General features: G+C 51.2%; 1 protein-coding gene across 2 annotated transcripts in view; it reads right to left on the bottom strand.

Moving 5' to 3' along the window:
- Window positions 1-3719: 3719 nt before the first annotated feature.
- Window positions 3720-17972, bottom strand: part of ARHGAP39 (Rho GTPase activating protein 39) — a 277564-nt gene continuing 263311 nt past the window's right edge. For both annotated transcript variants that reach the window (XM_032790990.2, XM_032790991.2), the window contains 2 exons: window positions 9062-9231; window positions 3720-4306 (listed from right to left, as the gene is read on the bottom strand). In XM_032790990.2, the coding sequence (XP_032646881.1) occupies window positions 4112-4306; window positions 9062-9231 (365 nt within the window). In that variant the 3' untranslated portion in view covers window positions 3720-4111. The remainder of the gene's footprint in view (window positions 4307-9061; window positions 9232-17972) is intronic.

Here is a 17972-nt window from a genome sequence, read left to right as displayed (position 1 = left end):
CAAAGCTGCCAGCCAGGGAGCAGTGTGACATGAGGCCCTCCTTCAGGCTGGAAGAACTGCCGGCCTTTGGGCACAGCCTCCTTGGCAGACCGTGGAACTCCTTGCCACAGGAGGGTCAGCCCAAGTCTGAGCGTGTTTGACACTCCATGAGAAGCCTTCTCTGATGCTGCGATGCACCCTTCTTCGTGGCCAGGTGACGAGGAGGAGGAGAGAGAAGGAAAGAAAAATTTATCTTACCAGTGAATGAATCCTGGAGAACGACGAGTGAGGGCCCAGTGGGCAATTTTGGCGCTACGCTATTGTGTGTTCTTGGCACTTAGTGACAGCCCATGAGAAATACCCGAGATGACAGATGGTTGGATCTGACTTCTTGCTTCTGTTGCCTGACCCTGTTCAAGCCCAGCCTGTCTCTAACAGCACAGGTTACTCCTTCCCTGGCAGTAGGAAGGAAAATGTCCCAGAGAGGGGGATGTTCCCAGCGTGGCAGGGATGGCGGGACAATCCCAGATGGACTTTCCTGCCTGACCATGTGTGACTGCCCCACCAGTGCTGTGCGCTGCCTCCACACAGCAGTTTCGGTCCCAGAGAGCAGCCCGTTGTTCCTATGGGGATGGCAGCCACAGAAGGCAGGCCAGAGGCCCCTGATGCACCCCAGTGCTGTGGTATGCACTACACTCTGCTCCTCGCGCCCAGGGCTTTGGCATCAACCTGACATCCAAGGTATTAGACACTCAGCCAGACTCTCTGGGGCACTACAGAAACCTCTCGAATGGGGGGATGGGGCTTTCCGCTCAGGACCCTCTGCAGTTTTCTCTCCTGGTGAGCCACAAGATGTTCTGGAGAGTGGCTGAGGACACTGCACCACTGGCATGTCGGTGAGCTCACTGCTCCCTAGAGGGCCTGCTGCTGGGGTACCCAGCCATTGCACACTGCCCCGGGCTGAGCAGCACCGAGGACCCCGCTGCCTGCCACAGACTGCTGGCAGTGTGAGATAAAAACAAGGTCTCAGCGAGGCAGGAGGGGCCTGTGGGCTCAGGTCCCTGGAGCAAGCAGACTTGGGCTGTCCATGCTCAGGCTGTCCGGGGTGAGATGGGGGAACCATCACAGCTGAATCCTGAACCAAGCTGATTGGGAAACAGAGGCATGTTACTGGGTGGGTCCCTTGGCACAGTGAAGTGAAATCCTCGTGGCTGGCAGAAGGAATGCAGGTCAGTCTCTCTCACACACACACTCTGTCTTGCTGCTGCCAAGAGTTTGATTCCCAGCATTAACGGGACTCACCAAGCAAACAGGGGTCAGACAGAAAGAACAGTTCCTCCGCTGGGACCCCAAGGAAGCAGGGCTGCAGGTTAAAGAGCAGAGCTGAGAGAGGGGCTGGGGAGAAGAGAGTTAACATGGAGAAATGTAAACCTAAGTGGTAGGGCACAGAGTCCCTGCCTGAGCACCAGCAGCCAAGAGGTTAACTCTCCTGCAGGGGGTGGGGGGCACAAGCCAGGAGCTCAGGGTTAAACTGGGGAGCTCTATAAAAACAGGGATATGGGGCGGGGCACTGCAGATCCTCAGAGGCACAGCCCAGTGCCACCACCAGGCTGCTCAGGGGCTGGTTTGGTTGTGTCCTGAGCTGGACTCCATTTTAATACATGCAAAGCCTGAAGGCCAACAGGCCCTTAGGAGGGAACCGGCCTCAGGTCAAGGCGGATAGAGCTGGATATCTGCTACAGCGCAGGCCTGGGGGTGGCAGCTGGGCAAGGGGCCAACTGCAGAAGGCACCGGTGCGTGGAGATGCTGGGGCCCAGCACCAGGCTCAGGTGGGCATTTCAGACTCGCCAGGTGGCTCGGCAAGAAGGGATTTTGCCCCTGTCAGATGGGGAGGTGGAGACGCCACGGCTACTTTTAGAGACCCAAGTCCAGCCTGCATCAGTCCTGACTGTCCCAAGGAGAGCCTCTCGAGAGGCTGGACTGTAAGCATTTCCCACCAGCCTCCCAGCTCCCATAGAGCAACGGCAGCCGCAGCCTTGGAGATCCTCCAGAGGGCAAGGAAGAGAGAAAACATGGCACTGCTGATGGTTTCAGCTCCACCGTGGGTCCCAGAGCCCTCTGAGCGGGTGGTCCAGAAGCCCATGATGCCTCGCTGGGGCTGATGCCAAGGGCCATCCAGAACGTGTTGCCAGGTGGGATTTTCACAAGCTTGACCCAAACTTTCATTCTCTGTCAGCAGGAGAGAATCCCTCGGTCTCTCTCTGCCTTCAGGAGCCAGCACCTCCACCAAGAGTGCTTTAAAGGCCTTGCTCTTTGCCATGGTCCAGCACGGCCGCCTCCTTGCCCTGGCCGATGCTGCAGAATCCAGCCATGACAGAAAGAAGCCCCGACATGGCCAGTCAGGATATCGCTACAGTGGAAGGGCTTGGCACGCCAGGTGCTGCTGTGACACCCACTCCCGACAGCACATCTCTTCCACTGGCGTCCTGCTCAGAACAACTCTCCTCCGCAGGGCTGAGCTGATGGAGCTGGGCCCAGCGAGCCGGGGTCTGACCTGCCGCACGCAGCGCCGGCCAGCGCCAGTCTTGTCTGGGTTGATAAACTGAGCAGATGCCTGGAAATCAGTGACGCAGTTATTGCTGATACAGGGCCCTAGTGGTGCATGGGCCACATGGGCACAATACCCAGGAAGTGAACTAGCCGTACCCAAACACAGGATGGTCGTTCTTCTGTCCCCGACTGACTGTTAAATCCATCGTCTGCAGCTGGATCCGATGGGACACGCACCCTCTGCCTGCTCGGGCTAAGCACCGTCACCCTCTCAAGGGCAGGCGGAGATGGCTCACTGCTGAGAGGAATCAGGAAAAGCCGGGGACAATCCGCTTCTAGAGATGGCACGGAACCAGCTCGGGTTGTGGGTTTGCTGAGACATAGCCGAACCCTGTGCCAGCTGAGCCTGCCACAGCCCAAATGGGAAAGGAAGCCCAGCCCCTCCTGGCCATCCTGCTTTGGAACGGGAGCCCAGGCAGCACAGGGGAGTGTGAATCGAACACCAGGACAAAACAGCTGCAGTCATAGCTTTCTGCCCTGCCCTGAGCCTCCCTGCACAGGGTTACGTTCAAGGCGCAGAGATCCTGTCTAGAAAGGGCTGGTAGGTCTCAGGGTTTGAGACTCAAGCAGCTGATGAAGAGGAGGAAAGGAAGGGGAAGTGATATCACTGGCTGCAGACGGCTCTGGGTCACAGAGATGCCTCACCACGAGCTTTGCCCTGAGAACTTGGAGTTGGTTTTGGTCCCCTCCTCCTGCCATAAAGGGGTCCCTCTTCTCACTGGGGGGCTGGGCTGATGGGGCCTGCATGGGACTTAGACCCCTTCCTACCAGACAGATCCATACCCTATTCCACATGAATGTTCCCGCCAGACATCCCCTAGCTCCCAGGCTGGGTGGGACTGCTGCAAATACCCTGCCTGCCTGGAGACTGTCCTATTGCCCTCCCAGCCAGCGCTGGCCCCAGGGCAGGAGCACTGGGGGGCCTTGGTGATGCTTGCTGGCTTATTCTGATCTCCCCCTCCATCCACACTGCCATCTTAACACCCACCTCCCCTAGGAAGCACGTGGCAGCTGCAGCCAGTGCTGGGAGTGGCTCTCCTGGCGCCTGTCTGCCAGACGCAGCACTCGTTAGAGCGAGGTGGCAAGGCCTGGCATCCCACATCTCCACAGCGGCTGCAGGCCCAGGACACCGGGCAGGACTCCCGAGCCTCACCTGCAGGTGGTTGCCATGCCAGGCTAACCCTGCAGGCTGCCCCCCGGCGGCTTGGCTGGGGGGATGGGCAGCGACAGCTCCAGAGGTCTGGTTCAGGGGTGGGCGGCTGTCGTTTGGCCAGTAGCACTGGCGAGATCCTGTCTGACACTAGAAGGCAAAGGGTGAGGAGAGATGCTAGGGCGAGAGAGGCGGGACTAGGCTGGGTTGTAATGGCGCTGGGGACATGATGTGATAGGGACGAGAGGCCCTGCCCAGGGCTGCCCAGTGCCTTCCCTTTGTGGTGTCGGCTGATTGACCTGGGCTTCAAGGGGGGTTGGGTGGGTTGTGGTTGTCGTCAGCATTGGTTTTGGCTCCTGCCCCTGCTCGCTGCTATAGGACCCCCTCCATGAAGCTGGTGTCCAGGTGCTGGATCAGCACCCGGATGAAGGACATTTCCTTCCTGGTGTTCTCGAAGATGATCCGCGGGTCGTCGGACTGGCAGCGCAGGCAGTTGGGGGCCATCACCATGGCCAGGTTATTGACGTCCATCTTGGTGACCGCCACGTTAGCCGGCTGCACAAACACCTGGGGAAGGGAGAGAGGTTACAGAGTGTGGGGAAATGCCGCATCACCACTGGCTCCTCAGATAGCTCTGGGGCCAGCTCAAAATTACCTTCTGTGCTATTAGCACCGCCCAGGTGTCTGCCAGCCTTACAGACCTGGTCTGCTGCCCACCCCTCTGCTGGCCCCGTTTTGGATCTCTGTTCCTGAATGCCACCGGTTACTATCTGTGTGTCACAGCAGCCCCTAGGGGCCATGGCTGAGATCAGGGCCCCAAGTGCCAGGTGCTGCACAGCCCCTGCCTGAGATCAGGGCACCATTTTGCCAGGGGCTGCCCAAACTCTGACTGAGTTCAGCAACCACACTGTGCTGGGGCAGCCCAGACCCCCAGACTGAGGCTGAAGCTCCTGTGGTGCCAGAGACTGCACATCCACAAAGAGAGACAGTTACCCGGTAAGATCCATCAAGGGGTCGCTAGCACTAGAGAGAAGCGAGATATTAACTGTTGGTTGTGACTGGCAAGGCGACATTCTCCTTCGCGGTCCATTGTTTTAAATGAATAGTTTACGTCTGTCTGTGTTCTGCTCCGTGGAGGAGGGGGATCACAGCTCCTCCAGGAACTAAAACCACTGGAAGGTGATCAAAGCAAGCCAGCCAGACTGTGATCCCTCGAGAGCTCCACCCCACCTGGAGAGGCTCCCTAGACTGGTTCAGACTGGGTTCTCCAGACATCAACAGACAAAGAAAACTGACTCAGGGCAGGACCTTCTGTCCAAAGGGGATCCCATCCATGGGGAAGGGCTGGAAGGCCTCGTCCCACCAGGCCTGTGACGGGCTTAACCCCATCACCTGTAAAGCAAGGGAAAGAACCTACTTAGTTATGCTCCGCACCTGGGAGGTGATTAACCAATGACCTGGCCAGAGGAGGTGGGCCTGGGTTGTATAAGCAGCTGAGCAGGGTGGCCGAGGGGAAAAGACCCAGGAAAGAGGAACTCTGGAAAGCTCCCGCTCCCTGGGAAGGGCGTGAAGGCAGGTCCATTCATTGGGATTGGCTGTGGTCAGACAGCAGAGCTACAGGAGCAGGGTCAGCTCCTGTGGTGGGGCCCTATAGCGGAGAAAGCCTTAGCTAGGCCCTGCAAGGGCCAGGGAATGAGACAGATGCCTATGAGGGGTAGAAGGCCAGCAGGGAAAAGCCTGGGGTGGTGGTGGTGAAGGACCTTTGGCTTAGAGCTGAACTCTGGAAGGGGACTGAAGTGTTGTCACTTGGCCGGAGGGTGGAGCCGCAGGAGACCCAGTGAGAGAGTCCAGAGAAGAGACTGGCTGGGGCTGGTCATTATGGCTGAGAAAGTGACCTCCAGAGGGGGCGTGATGCAGAGCCCCCTGCAATGCTGTGTCCGAGGGGAGGATGCATGTTGATAGGGCCCCAATGGGTGATCTCTGGCGTGTAGGTTCTTTGATTGTTTTAAAACACTTTCTCTGTAATGCTTTTATCTTAAGAATAAACATACTTGCTTAGAAGGAGTTGTGGGATAACTCAGCTGTGGGCAACACCTTATAACTGCAGGCAACACACTGATCACAGCCTTCGGAAAGAAAGCAAGGCGCAGGCTCTGGACTGTTCAGCTGGTCTGGTTTGCTGGGGACATTGCAATGTAACCCAGGGAGTTGCGCAGCCTTAAAACCCCAGTCAGGAGGGAGTGAGATGCGGGTCTTTCACCAAGAGAGGTGATAGCTGGGAGCCTGGAGTTCACAGTGGATGCCCTTGGTGGGCCATGGATGGGGAATGCAGGTGCAGTTGCCCTGAGCTGTGACTATTATTATTAGCTGTGGCTCTGTGTGTAGCTTTGTGTGCAGTGCAGGGCCAGGAAGGACAGGAAATGCGCGTCACTGCTGCCATGTGATGTACACATGGGGTAGCATGGAAGGGTAACAATTAGGGCTGTCGATTAATAGCAGCTAACTCACGCGATTAACTTTAAAAAATTAATCATGATTAAAAAAATTAATCGCAATTAATCACAGTTTTAATCCCACAGTTAAACAATAAAATACCAACTGAAATTTATTAAATATTTTGGGTGTTTTTCTACATTTTCAAATATATTGATTGCAATTATAACACAGAATACAAAGTGTACAGTGCTCACTTTATAATATTTGTATTACAAATATTTGCAATGTAAAAATTATAAACAAAAGAAATAGTATTTTTCAGTTCACCTCATACAAGTACTGTAGCACAATCTCTTTATCGTGAAAATGCAACTTACAAATGTAGGGTTTTTTTGTGACATAACTGCACTCAAAAACAAAACAATGTAAAACTTTAGAGCCTCCAAGTCCACTCAGTCCTACTTCTTGTTCAGCCAAACACTAAGAGAAACAAGTTTGTTTTCATTTATAGGAGATAACACTGGCAGCTTCTTATTTACAAAGTCACCTGAAAGTGAGAACAGACATTCACATGGCACTTTTGTAGCTGGCATTGCAAGGTATTTACATGCCAGATATGCTAAACATTCGTATGCCTCTTTATGCTTTGGCCACCATTCCAGAGGATATGCTTCCATGCTGATGACACTCATGTGGTAAACGTCTGTCTCAAATCTGGACCTTAGCGTCCAAAATCTGGGTGCTTATGATGAACCCCCCACCCCAAGCTTTTACCAGCTTGGATCTTATCTCGCTGCCACCATCCGAAGTTTTTCCAGGGGTTTCGGCCCCTCTCGGGTTCCCCAAACCTTTCCTGGGGGACCCCCTCTCTGGTCTGCCCCAACTTCCCCTGGAGAGACCCCAAGACCCAGAAGTCTGAGTCTTACCGGCAAGGGAAATACGTCCTTCCCCCTTCTTCTCCCCCTCAGACGTTGCTTCTGGGCTAACTGAGAGTGCCTGATGTAGTCTTTTTACATCACAATACCAAGAAAACCTGTCTCCTTTCTTCCCCACTGAGGCACGCCTCAAACACAAGGGAACAGAGAATATGCTACCTCTTTCCCTCCCACCACTCGCTGGTGCTGCGAGCCCCCCCCCCTCGTAGATTTAACACAAAGAGAATCTCCTCCCTTGTACCTTAATCTACCCAGAGAGAACTCAACCAAGTCTTAAAAGAAAACTTTATATAAAAAAAAGAAAGAAAATACAGATACACTAACACTGCATTAAGAGATCAATACAGGGATATGGCTTATAAGAAAATAGGAATAAACAGTCTGATTTAAAAGATAGCCAATTTAAACCAGTCCAGCAAAACACACACATGTAAATACAAAACAAGCATATAACAGCCTATTGCCTTGCTACCTTGTACTCACACTTTGGTAGCGAAAGTAGAAGAAGATTGGAGTTAGAAGAAAAGCTGTTTCACTCCACAGCCGGGAGAAACAAAAGACCCCGAGTTTCCAGTTCCCTCCAGACTTTAAAAAATCCAGTTTTCTGATTGGTCCTCTGGTCAGGTGTTTGGTTCCCTTTGTTCACCCTTTACAGGTAAAAGAAAATTAACCCTTACCTATCTACTTATGACAACTCATTAGAAATGTGTTAAATAAATTAGTGACTGAACTCCTTGGGAGAGAATTGTATGTCCCCTACTCTGTTTTACCACATTCTGCCATATATTTCATGCTGTAGCAGTCTGGATGATGACTCAGCAAATGTTGTTCATTTTAAGAAACACTTTCACTGCAGATTTGACAAAATGCAAAGACAGTACCAATCTGAGATTTCTAAAGATAGCTACAGCACTCGATCCAAGATTTAAGAATCGAAAGTGCCTTCCAAAATCTGCTTGGAATGGAGTGTGGAGCTTCAGAAGTCTGAAAAGAGCAACCCTCCAATGCGGAAACTACGGAACTCGAACCACCAAAAAAGAAAATCAACCTTCTGTTGTGGAATCTGACTCAGATGATGAAAATGAACATGTGTCGGTCCGCACTGCTTTGGATTGTTATCGAGCAGAACCCGTCATCAGCATGGACACATGTCCCCAGAATGGTGGTTGAAGCATGAAGGGACATATGAATCTTTAGCACATCTGGTATGTAAGTATCTTGCAACGCCGGCTACCACAGTGCCATGAGAATTCCTGTTCTCACTTTCAAGTGACATTGTAAATAAGAAGCAGGCAGCATTATCTCCTGCAAATGTAAACAAACTTGTTTGTCTGAGTGATAGGCTGAACAAGAAGTAGGACTGAGTGGACTTGTAGACTTTACAGTTTCACATTGTTTTATTTTTGAATGTAGATATTTTTGGTACATAATTCTACGTTTGTAAGTTCAATTTCACAATAAAGAGGTTGCACTACAGCACTTATATTAGGTGAACTGAAAAATACTATTTCTTTTATTTTTATAGTGCAAATACTTACAATAAAAAATAAATATGAAGTGAGCACTGTACGCTTAGTATTCTGTGTTGTAACTGAAATCAATATGTTTCAAAATATGGAAAATATCTGAAAATATTTATATAAATAGCATTCTATTATTGTTTAACAGCGCAATTAATTGCATGATTAATTGCAATTAATTTTGTTAATCGCACAATTCATCGTGATTAATGTTTTTAATTGCTTGAGCGCCCTAGTAACAATGTCAGGGCACTTATCTGTCTGCTTTACAGTGGCGGAGTGGCACAGTACCAAATCCCCATAACACAAGTGTCAGTGCAACAGCGTCCATACATGCAGCGAAGCTGGGAGTGAGTTGAGTGACAAGGCAGAGGAGTGGATCAACACACCTGCCGGTGACCCTCAGGCTGGAGCCCGTCCCCCTGCCCTACCTGTAGGAAGCGGATGAGGTAGCAGAGCACCATTTTGTTGATCCTGGGCAGGGAGTGGATGACTGCGATGGCTGCCTCTGGGTTCTCGTAGTGGGTGATGCACTGTTCGTAGAACTCATGGGGAATCAGTGGCTCCTCGAGCTCCCGGTACCAGAGCTTCAGCAATGATGCTGCGGAGAGGAGACAAGTAGCAGAGCTCATGTTAAGTTAAAAAAGAAAGCTGCAGAGTTGATGGGCTCAGTCACAGAGATCCCCTTGGGACTGTCACCTAATGTGCTGGGATCACCTCTGAGCCCATTTTCCCTGCCAGCTTGGGACTCCAGAACCCTGCCTTGTTGAGCCAGACACACTAGCCTCCTGCAACACAGCCCCGAAGTCTGAACCACGCCCCCAAAGCTGCAGACTTTAACAGAAAACCACTCAGCAGGTCCCCTATCGCCAGCACCCAGACACCCAGTTCCCAATGGGATCCAAACCCCAAATAAATCCATTTTACTCTGTATAAAGCTAATACAGAGTAAACTCATAAATGGCTCGCCCTCTATAACCCTGATAGAGAGATACACACAGCTGTTTGCTCCCCCGGGTATTAGTCATTTACTCTGGGTTTATTAATAAACAGTGATTTTATTAAGTATAAAAAGTGGGATTTAAGTGGTTCCCAAGTAATAACAGACAGAACAAAGTAAGTCACCAAGCAAAATAAAACAAAACACGCACGTCTAAGCCTAATACATTAAGAAACTGAGTACAGGTAAATCTCCCCCTCAGAGGTGTTCGAATAAACTTCTTTCACAGACCAGACTCCTTCCAAGTCTCGGCCCAATCCTTTCCCTGGTACAGTCCTTGTCAGTTCCAGCAGACATTGTAGGTGGAAACTAGGGGTTTTCTCATGACTGGAAGCCCCCTTTGTTCTGTTCCACCCCCTTTTATATCTTTGGCACAAGGCGGGAATCTTTTGCTTCTCTGGGTCCCCATCCCTCCATCAGGTTAAGATGGATTCAAGTATCATATGACATGGTCACATGTCACTGTATGACTTCATTACCCATGGGCTGGCACACGTATGCAGGAAGGCTTACAAGTAAACAGAGCCATCTACAACCAATTGTCCTAGTCAATGGGAGCCATCAAGATTCTAAACCACCATTAATGGCCACACTTTGCAAAATTACAATAGGACCTCAGAGTTATACTTCATATTTCTAGCTTCAGATACAAGAATGAAACATGCATACAAATAAGAGGAATATATTCTGCAGGTTATAACCTTTGTAATGATACCTTACAAGAGACTTTTGGCATGAAGCATATTCTAGTTACATCATATTTACACTCATAAGCTTATTTCCATAAAACACTATGGAGTGCAACGTCACACTCGTGTTAGGTTAAAAAAGAGAGATGCAGAGCTGAGTGTGCAGCGACGGGGCAGGGTGCTGGGTGGAGTGGGGCAGGGTACATGGGAGTGTGGGGCAGTGTGCATGAGGGAGTGCACAAGGCACTGGAAGCCCTGATCCGGCAAATCTGACTTGGGCAAGCTTTGATGTATCTGGGGTTCTTAGAGAGTCTGGAGTGCCGGCTGCGCCCCTGTATCTCACTCCCCTGGGGCAATGACAGCAGTCTAGGCAGTTTCACTCTCTGCTTCTCCCCCACATAATCCCAGGTGGAGGTCTGTCCCGGCATGGCAGTGCCGTCATTTCCATGTCCCCATGGAGCCAGCATCTTGACACATGGCAGGCACTCCCATGCCACGCTGACCTCCGACCAACCTTCCCATCACAGTCACCAACCTGCCTCAGATTTCAACCATTCAGCTTTCTACATACAGCCTTGAAATCTGACCCATTTGTTCCCTATGGGCCCCTGAGTACAGGTGAGGTGGGGGGAGAGGATGTGGCATTTCTATGGCCCATGATTACAGGGTGAGGCGGGGGAGGGACTATCTGGTCCCCAGGAGGACGACAGCTTATTAATGTACAAAGGTTCTTGGAGCTACGGCCATCTGAGGGCACTGGCTCTATCCAGTGGATTTCAGCCAAGGAGCCTGTGGCAGCTAGTTAGCGAGCCCCAGGTAGCTCGCCCCAATGTGCAGAGGGCCGGCCGCTACTCGTCCCTGGCGTGAACACAAAGGCGAGGCAGGACGTGACTGGCAGGAGGCTGAAGGGAGCCTGCTTCCACTGCTGCAATTTTGGTTTGGTTTAGAGTCCTGCACTGGGCTACGTCATCGCACAACAAGGATCAGCCGGGGCGGGCCCCCAAGTCCACGTGAACCCCAAACCCGCTCGCACAACAGCAAATGAGAAAAGATGGCCAGGTGGGGGCCGGCATGGGAGACCGCCAAGGATGCACATTGGTAAGCAGTATTTGGCAGAACAGGCCTTTGGCTCAAACAGGGTCTCTAACATGGTGTTCTCCTGCCATGGGAAGTGGAGCCGATCAATCAGAGGACTGGAAGGGACCTCGAGAGGTCATCTAGTCCAGTCCCCTGCACTCAAGGCAGGACTAAGTATTATCTAGACCAGAGGTGGGCAAACTATGATCCGTGGGCCACATCCAGCCCGCGGGACCCTCCTGCCTGGCCCCTGAGCTCCTGGCCTGGGAGGCTCGCCCCCAGCCCCTCCCCCACTGTCCTCCCTCCCCCACAGCCTCAGCTCGCTGCAGCGTCGGTGCAATGCTCTGGGCGGCCGGGCAGTGCAGCTGCAGAGCTGCAGCCTGACTCGGTGCTCTGGGCGGCACGGCTGTAGCGATGCCAGCCACTGGTGCTCCAGGCAGCGCGGTAAGGGGGCAGCGAGCAGGGGGGCTGGATAGAAGGCAGGGGAGTGAAGGGTAATGGTCAAGGTGTGGAGGCTTGGATAGGGGTCAGGGCAGTCAGAGGTTGGGGAATGGGGGTGGTTGAATGGGGGCAGGGGTCCCAGGGGTGCAGTCAGGAAGGAGAGTGGGGGTTGGATGGGGTGGCAGGGGGCAGTCAGGGGACAGGGAGCAGGCGGTGATGGATGGGGTAGGAGTCCTGGGGGGGCTGTCAGGGGGTGAGAAGCTGCAGGGGTTGGATAGGGGGTGGGGGCCAGGCCATGCCTGGCTGTTTGGGGAGACACGGCCTCCCCTAACCCCCCCTCTGTTCAATTTTGGAAACCCGATGTGGCCCTCAGGCTAAAAAGTTTGTCCACCCTTGATCTAGACCATCTCTGACAGGTGTTTGTCCAACCTGCTCTTAAAAATCCCCAATGACGGAGATTCCACAACCTCCCTGGGCAATTTATTCCAGTGCTTCACCACCCTGACAGGAAGATTTGCCTAATGTCCAACCTAAATTGCCCCTGCTGCAATTTAAGCCCATTGCTTCTTGTCCTATCCTAGGGGATAAGAACAATTTTTCTCCCTCCTCCTTGTAACAACCTTTTATGTATTTGAAAACTGTTCTCATGTCCCCTCTGTGTCTCTTCTCCAGACTAAACAAACCCAGTTTTTTCACTCTTCCCTCACAGCTCATGTTTTCTAGACCTTTAATCATTTCTGTTGCTTTTCTCTGGACTCTCTCCAATTTCTCCACATCTTTCCTGAAATGTGGCGCCCAGAACTGGACACAATACTCCAGTTGAGGCCTAACCAGTGCAGAGTAGAGCGGAAGAATGACTTCTCGTGTCCTGCTTACAACACTCCTGCTCATACAGCCCAGAATGAGGTTTGCTTTTTCTGCAACAGCGTTACACTGTTGACTCATATTTAGCTTGTGATCCACTATGACCCCCAGATCCCTTTCTGCAGTGCTCCTTCCTAGGCAGTCATTGCCAATTTTCTATGTGTGCAACTGATTGTTCCTTCCTAAGTGGAGCACTTTGCATTTGTCCTTATTGAATTTCATCCTGTTTACTTCAGACCATTTCTCCAGTTTATCCTGATCAATTTGAATTTTTATCCTGTCCTCCAAAGCACTTGCAACCCCTCTCAGCTTGGTATCGTCCGCAAACTTTATAAGTGTCCTCTCTATGCCATTATCTAAATCATTGCTAAAGATACTGAAAAGAACCGGATCCAGAACTGATCCCTGCGGGACCCCACTCATTAGGCCCTTCCAGCATGACTGTGAACCACTGATAACTAATCTCCAGGAATGATTTTCCAACCAGTTACGCACCCACCTTATAGTAGCTCCATCTAGGTTGTATTTCCCTAGTTTGTTAATGAGAAGGTCATACACACCACGTCTACCGCTTCCCCCCATCCACAAGGCTTGTTACCCTGTCACAGAAAGCTACCAAGTTGGTTTGACAGGATTTGTTCTTGACAAATCCATGGTGACTGTTACTTATCACCTTATTATCTTCTAGGTATTTGCAAAAGCATTTCTTAATTATTTGCTCCATTATCTTTCCGGGTACAGAAGTTAAACTGAGTGGTCTGTAATTCCCCGGGGTTGTCCTTATTTCCCTTTCTATAGATGGGCACTTCCAGTCCTCTGGAATGTCTCTCATCTTCCATGACTTTTCAAAGATAACAGGTAATGGCTCAGATACCTCCTCAGTGAGCTCCTTGAATATTCTAGGCTGCATTTCATCAGGCCCTGGTGAGTTGAAGACATCTAACTTGTCTAAGTCATTTTTGACTTGTTCTTTCCCTATTTTAGACTCTGATCCTACCCCATTTTCACTGGTATTCCCTACGTTAGACGTCCAGTCGCCACCAACCTTCTTGGTGAAACCAAAACAAAGACGTCATTAAGCACCTCTGCCATTTCCACATTTTCTGTTATTGTCTTTCCCCCTCATTGAGTAACAGGCCTATTCCGTCCTTGGTCTTCCTCTTGCTTCTAATGTATCTGTAGAATATTTTCTCGTTACCCTTTATGTCCCTAGCTAGTTTGATCTCGTTTTGTGTCTTGGCCTTTCTAATGTTGTCCATACATGCCTGTGTTATTTGTTTATATTCATCCTTTGTAATTTGACTGAGTTTCCATTTTTGTAGGGCTCTTTTTTGAGTTTTAGATCATTGATGATCTCCTGGTTAAGCCATTAATAATGTTCTTCTTTCTAAGCACTCTTTCCCCTCTGAGAGACAAGCTGTGGGGTTTTATGGACACAGTCAGACACTGGTCCTGCAAACAGATTTAGGAGTTACTGGCTAACTCTACTGGGGGAGAAGGCTGGTCGGAAAAACAGTGTCACAAAAGCCTTCTGCTGTCTGCTCCCAACCTACACTCTCCTCCCTGAGAGGCTGCTCCAAAGGGAATTGGCACGGTAAGTGGGAACTCTGCAAACCTGGCACGAGAGAGACATTGTTTGCTGAGAGTCCATCCAGGTGAATCCTTCGCAGCCAGTAGTCAGGCTCCAGGGAACTAAAGGAGGAAGAATCATCTTGTGCTTAAGGCACAACTAGGAGCCAGGAGACATGAGTTCTTGCCCGGGATCTGCCACAGCGTGAGCAGGTTACTTAGAGCCCAATGCTGCCTTCGCCATGGGCTGAATTCCCACTGGAGGGGAAAAATGCTCCCCCTGCAAAGAGCCTGCAGGATCAGGTCCTGGCTGGTTGTTGCCTCAGTTTCCCCTTTTGTCAAATGATACTGACCAGCTCCCAGCAGGGGGGTTCATTCCTGGAAAGGAAGGTGCAATGTATCAATGAAAATGCTGGACTGGGAGTATCAGACCAGTTCATCTCAAGGGTAAACTCACTCCAGGACCCTGCCTGGCAAGAGAGGAGTTGTTCAGTGTCATTCTTCATTGGATCTTTACATTAATACCCAGTAACCTATAGATTCAGCCGCAGCTTCTGACCCACTCTGGGCTGCCTGCTGCTGTGGGATGCTGGTAGTGGTGCCATGCCCAGTACCTGACAGGACGGGTGCTACACAAAACTGCAGCCATGGGCAAACTCTGCCAAGTGAGGGCTGCACTGGGAGCTTACTGGGGGTGTCAGGGCCAGAGCCTTGTACCCAGGCTCCCATGACACCAGACTGGGGTAATTCTTTGCAGAGAAATCAGGAAGAAACACTGCCCTGAAGCTTGCCCACCACAGGGCATCTCCCAGGATGAGTTCTCCCTCTCCATCCCCACCTGACCTTGTCGCAGTGAACACACAGCACCAGTGTTGGTTCTGTGTGCGTGGATGGGCTACCTGATGGCTAAGCAGCCTGCTGATGTAGGTATGCTGCTCTTTCTCAGCTCTGCGCGCTGCAGATGGCCCCTAGGTGTTGGCTGAAATGATTTGTCAGATTCAGTGCACAGCCTGGGCATGACAGGGCTGTGACAGGAAACATGAGCGGGTCATTATCTGTGGCAGCAGCACACAGCTCTGCAAACAAAGATGGCCCTGTCTGGGGCTGCCGGGTGCCATCTGGGGTGTTCCCATTAAACAACGGGAGAGCTACAATCGGGATCAAGGTGTCCTTCCCACTGGCTGCACTACACTGGTAAATGAGCAGCCATCAGTCACTACTGATTGGCGTCGCCGGAACCCATTTACTGGCTAGCAGGGACACGGACGAGAGTGATGTGATTGTTTGTTTATGTGGCACTGAGAATAGCAGGTCTGATTGCTCAGGGAGGCAGCTCCCCAGACAGCTACGGCCTTAATGATCCAAACCGATAGAACCCAGAACAATGCGTCCCTTGCTTGCTGCAAAATGCACCACTTCACACACAAGCTGGTGCAGTGCCCAGTTTAGAACATTGCATTGCAAGTCTAACCTCAAAGCATCAAACGCCAGGATGATGGCAGCCGAGAGGGAATCTCAAAGCACTTCCCCCACCACTGAAATGCAGCCAGCTCTGGGGTGGAACGTGACAGCTGTTTAAGAATATGAATCAATGCCATCCAGCATTTCAGGGCAGGAAGTGAAAGAGAATCCTGCACCCAAATGGCAGGGAGGATGTAGGAAGCAGACTGAATTTGGCCAGGATGGCAGGGTTCACATTCCATGTGAAAATGGTCTTTAGTGAGTCCGGAAACGCAGTATTCACTGTCATACAAACGAACTAAGGCAACGACAGGATTTGCTCTTTAGTAGACATCACGCCTTTTAAACATAAATCTCTTGGGAACTCTCAAAAGGCTTTTGTAACTATAACATGGTGAGCCAGTGCAGCAACTTCTGTGCCGAAGGAGCAAATACACAGAGCTACTTTCTCCAGGACCCTCTGTGCAGCTGGGAGTCAAGAGAAGTAGCTACAGGCAGTGTGGGAAGGCTGCCCCCAAGGGACTTAAATAAAAACCAAGGAAACAAAGGATTCCCAGACAACTCCCCTTACCCCACCTAGAGAAAGCCCAGGCATTGCAGGAAGCTAGATTTATGACTCAAGGGTCACCCTCCCCTCTTAGTCAGTCCAGGCCCCACTGCCCCAGCACAACACTAGCGGGTGCTGTGGTACAAAGAGAGGTGTGGGTGATTTAGTATGGGGTGATCTCTTCCCTGAGTCAGTAATGCATTGATACCTCAGTGTGATGCTAGGGGGCGCTGTGCTACTGGGGTGTGTGTGGGTCTTTTTTCAGATGAGGCAGTTACCCTACCTAGGTGCTGTCCCCTGGTGCTCATTTGGCATCCCAGAGCACTGTTCACTAGAGTCATTCATCCTGGTTTGTGGGAAAAGTCTCCCCTGGCAGTGTCAGCTGCATACGGGGTTCTTCACTTCTCTCCTACACACCACGTGTAGCCTTTGCTGGAAGGGAATGTGCTGCCACGCCCAGCCCAGAAGTGGCTGCATTTCAGTGGTGGGTGAATGATCCATAAACAAAGAGCTGTAAGCAGACTCCGTGCACTGCTCACGATTCCATCTGGGGCTGGCCCACCTTGTGTCTGTCCTACTGAAGCCAGTGTTGTGCAATCAGCCAGCCCTGAGGAGGGGCTAACATCATGCAGCTGCCTGCTTCTGAGCAGGAGACTTATGTGTGTGGGACAAGCCCTAATCCCTGCAGAGGTGCTCTTGCTGCCCCTCGAGGTTCTGTCCTCAAAACAATCCCTGACTGTGAGAGCCCTGCACGGAGGCAGAAGCCCCCCCAGTGTAACAGTTGCTCTGTCCCCCAGGGGGAGGCCTGACTCTGGGTGGACAGCAGGCTCAAAGCTTAGGCACCTCTTGCACCTATCCAACAGACACTCTGCTTCGAGGGACCCTCTCTTCCACTGGGTTTGGGCAGCCCCATGCCCACTGCAGGGGCCCACTGCAATCAAAACAAATACCATCTGGGTTAGACCCACAGACTAACTGGAGGTGCCTCTTTCTGACAAGAGGTGAAACCATGACCCTGGTGTCTTTTGTTCAGTACAGACCTGGTAGCAATTCTTACACGACCCTGGTGTTTCAGACAAATTCTAATGTCTGGATAAATTCATGGAGGTTAAGTCCATTAATGATTATTTGCCAGGATGGGTAAGGAATGGTGTTCCTAGCCTCTGTCTGTCAGGGTGGAGATGGATGGCAGGAGAGAGATGACTTGATCATTGCCTATTAGGTTCACTCCCTCTGGGACACCTGGCGTTAGCCACTTTCGGAAGACAGGATACTGGGCTGGATGGACCTTTGGTCTGACCCAGTACATCTGTTCTTATGTTCTTAATGCGGGTGATTGTAACATGCCTCCCTAGATCCGCCTCTGCGTTTTCACTGAGACACCATATTCTTCACTTCTTGTCCTGAAGTGTTATGCAGCCTTGCTGGGAGCTGTAAATCGGCTGTTGTGCTCCACCTCAGAGTTGGCTGCATTCCAGAGCTGATTGAAATGATTGCCATGTGACCCGTATTGTACCCCCACAAGAGGGATGTGAGGCGGCAGTAGATAAAGTGCTTTGAGATCCTGAGGTGGAAGATTCCATAGGAATTAATCAATGATTATTAATTATTATTAATAATGTACCTGGCTCATTCTACAGCTCTGGCATATGGACAGACCTCAGCAACGTCCATTCCCCTCACCTACCACAGCT

This window comes from Chelonoidis abingdonii, chromosome 2, assembly GCF_003597395.2.
Source record: "Chelonoidis abingdonii isolate Lonesome George chromosome 2, CheloAbing_2.0, whole genome shotgun sequence".
Classification (NCBI taxonomy): Eukaryota; Metazoa; Chordata; order Testudines; family Testudinidae; genus Chelonoidis; species Chelonoidis abingdonii.
The sequence above is the reverse complement of the archived record's forward strand: the minus strand, read 5'-3'. Positions and strand labels throughout refer to the sequence as shown.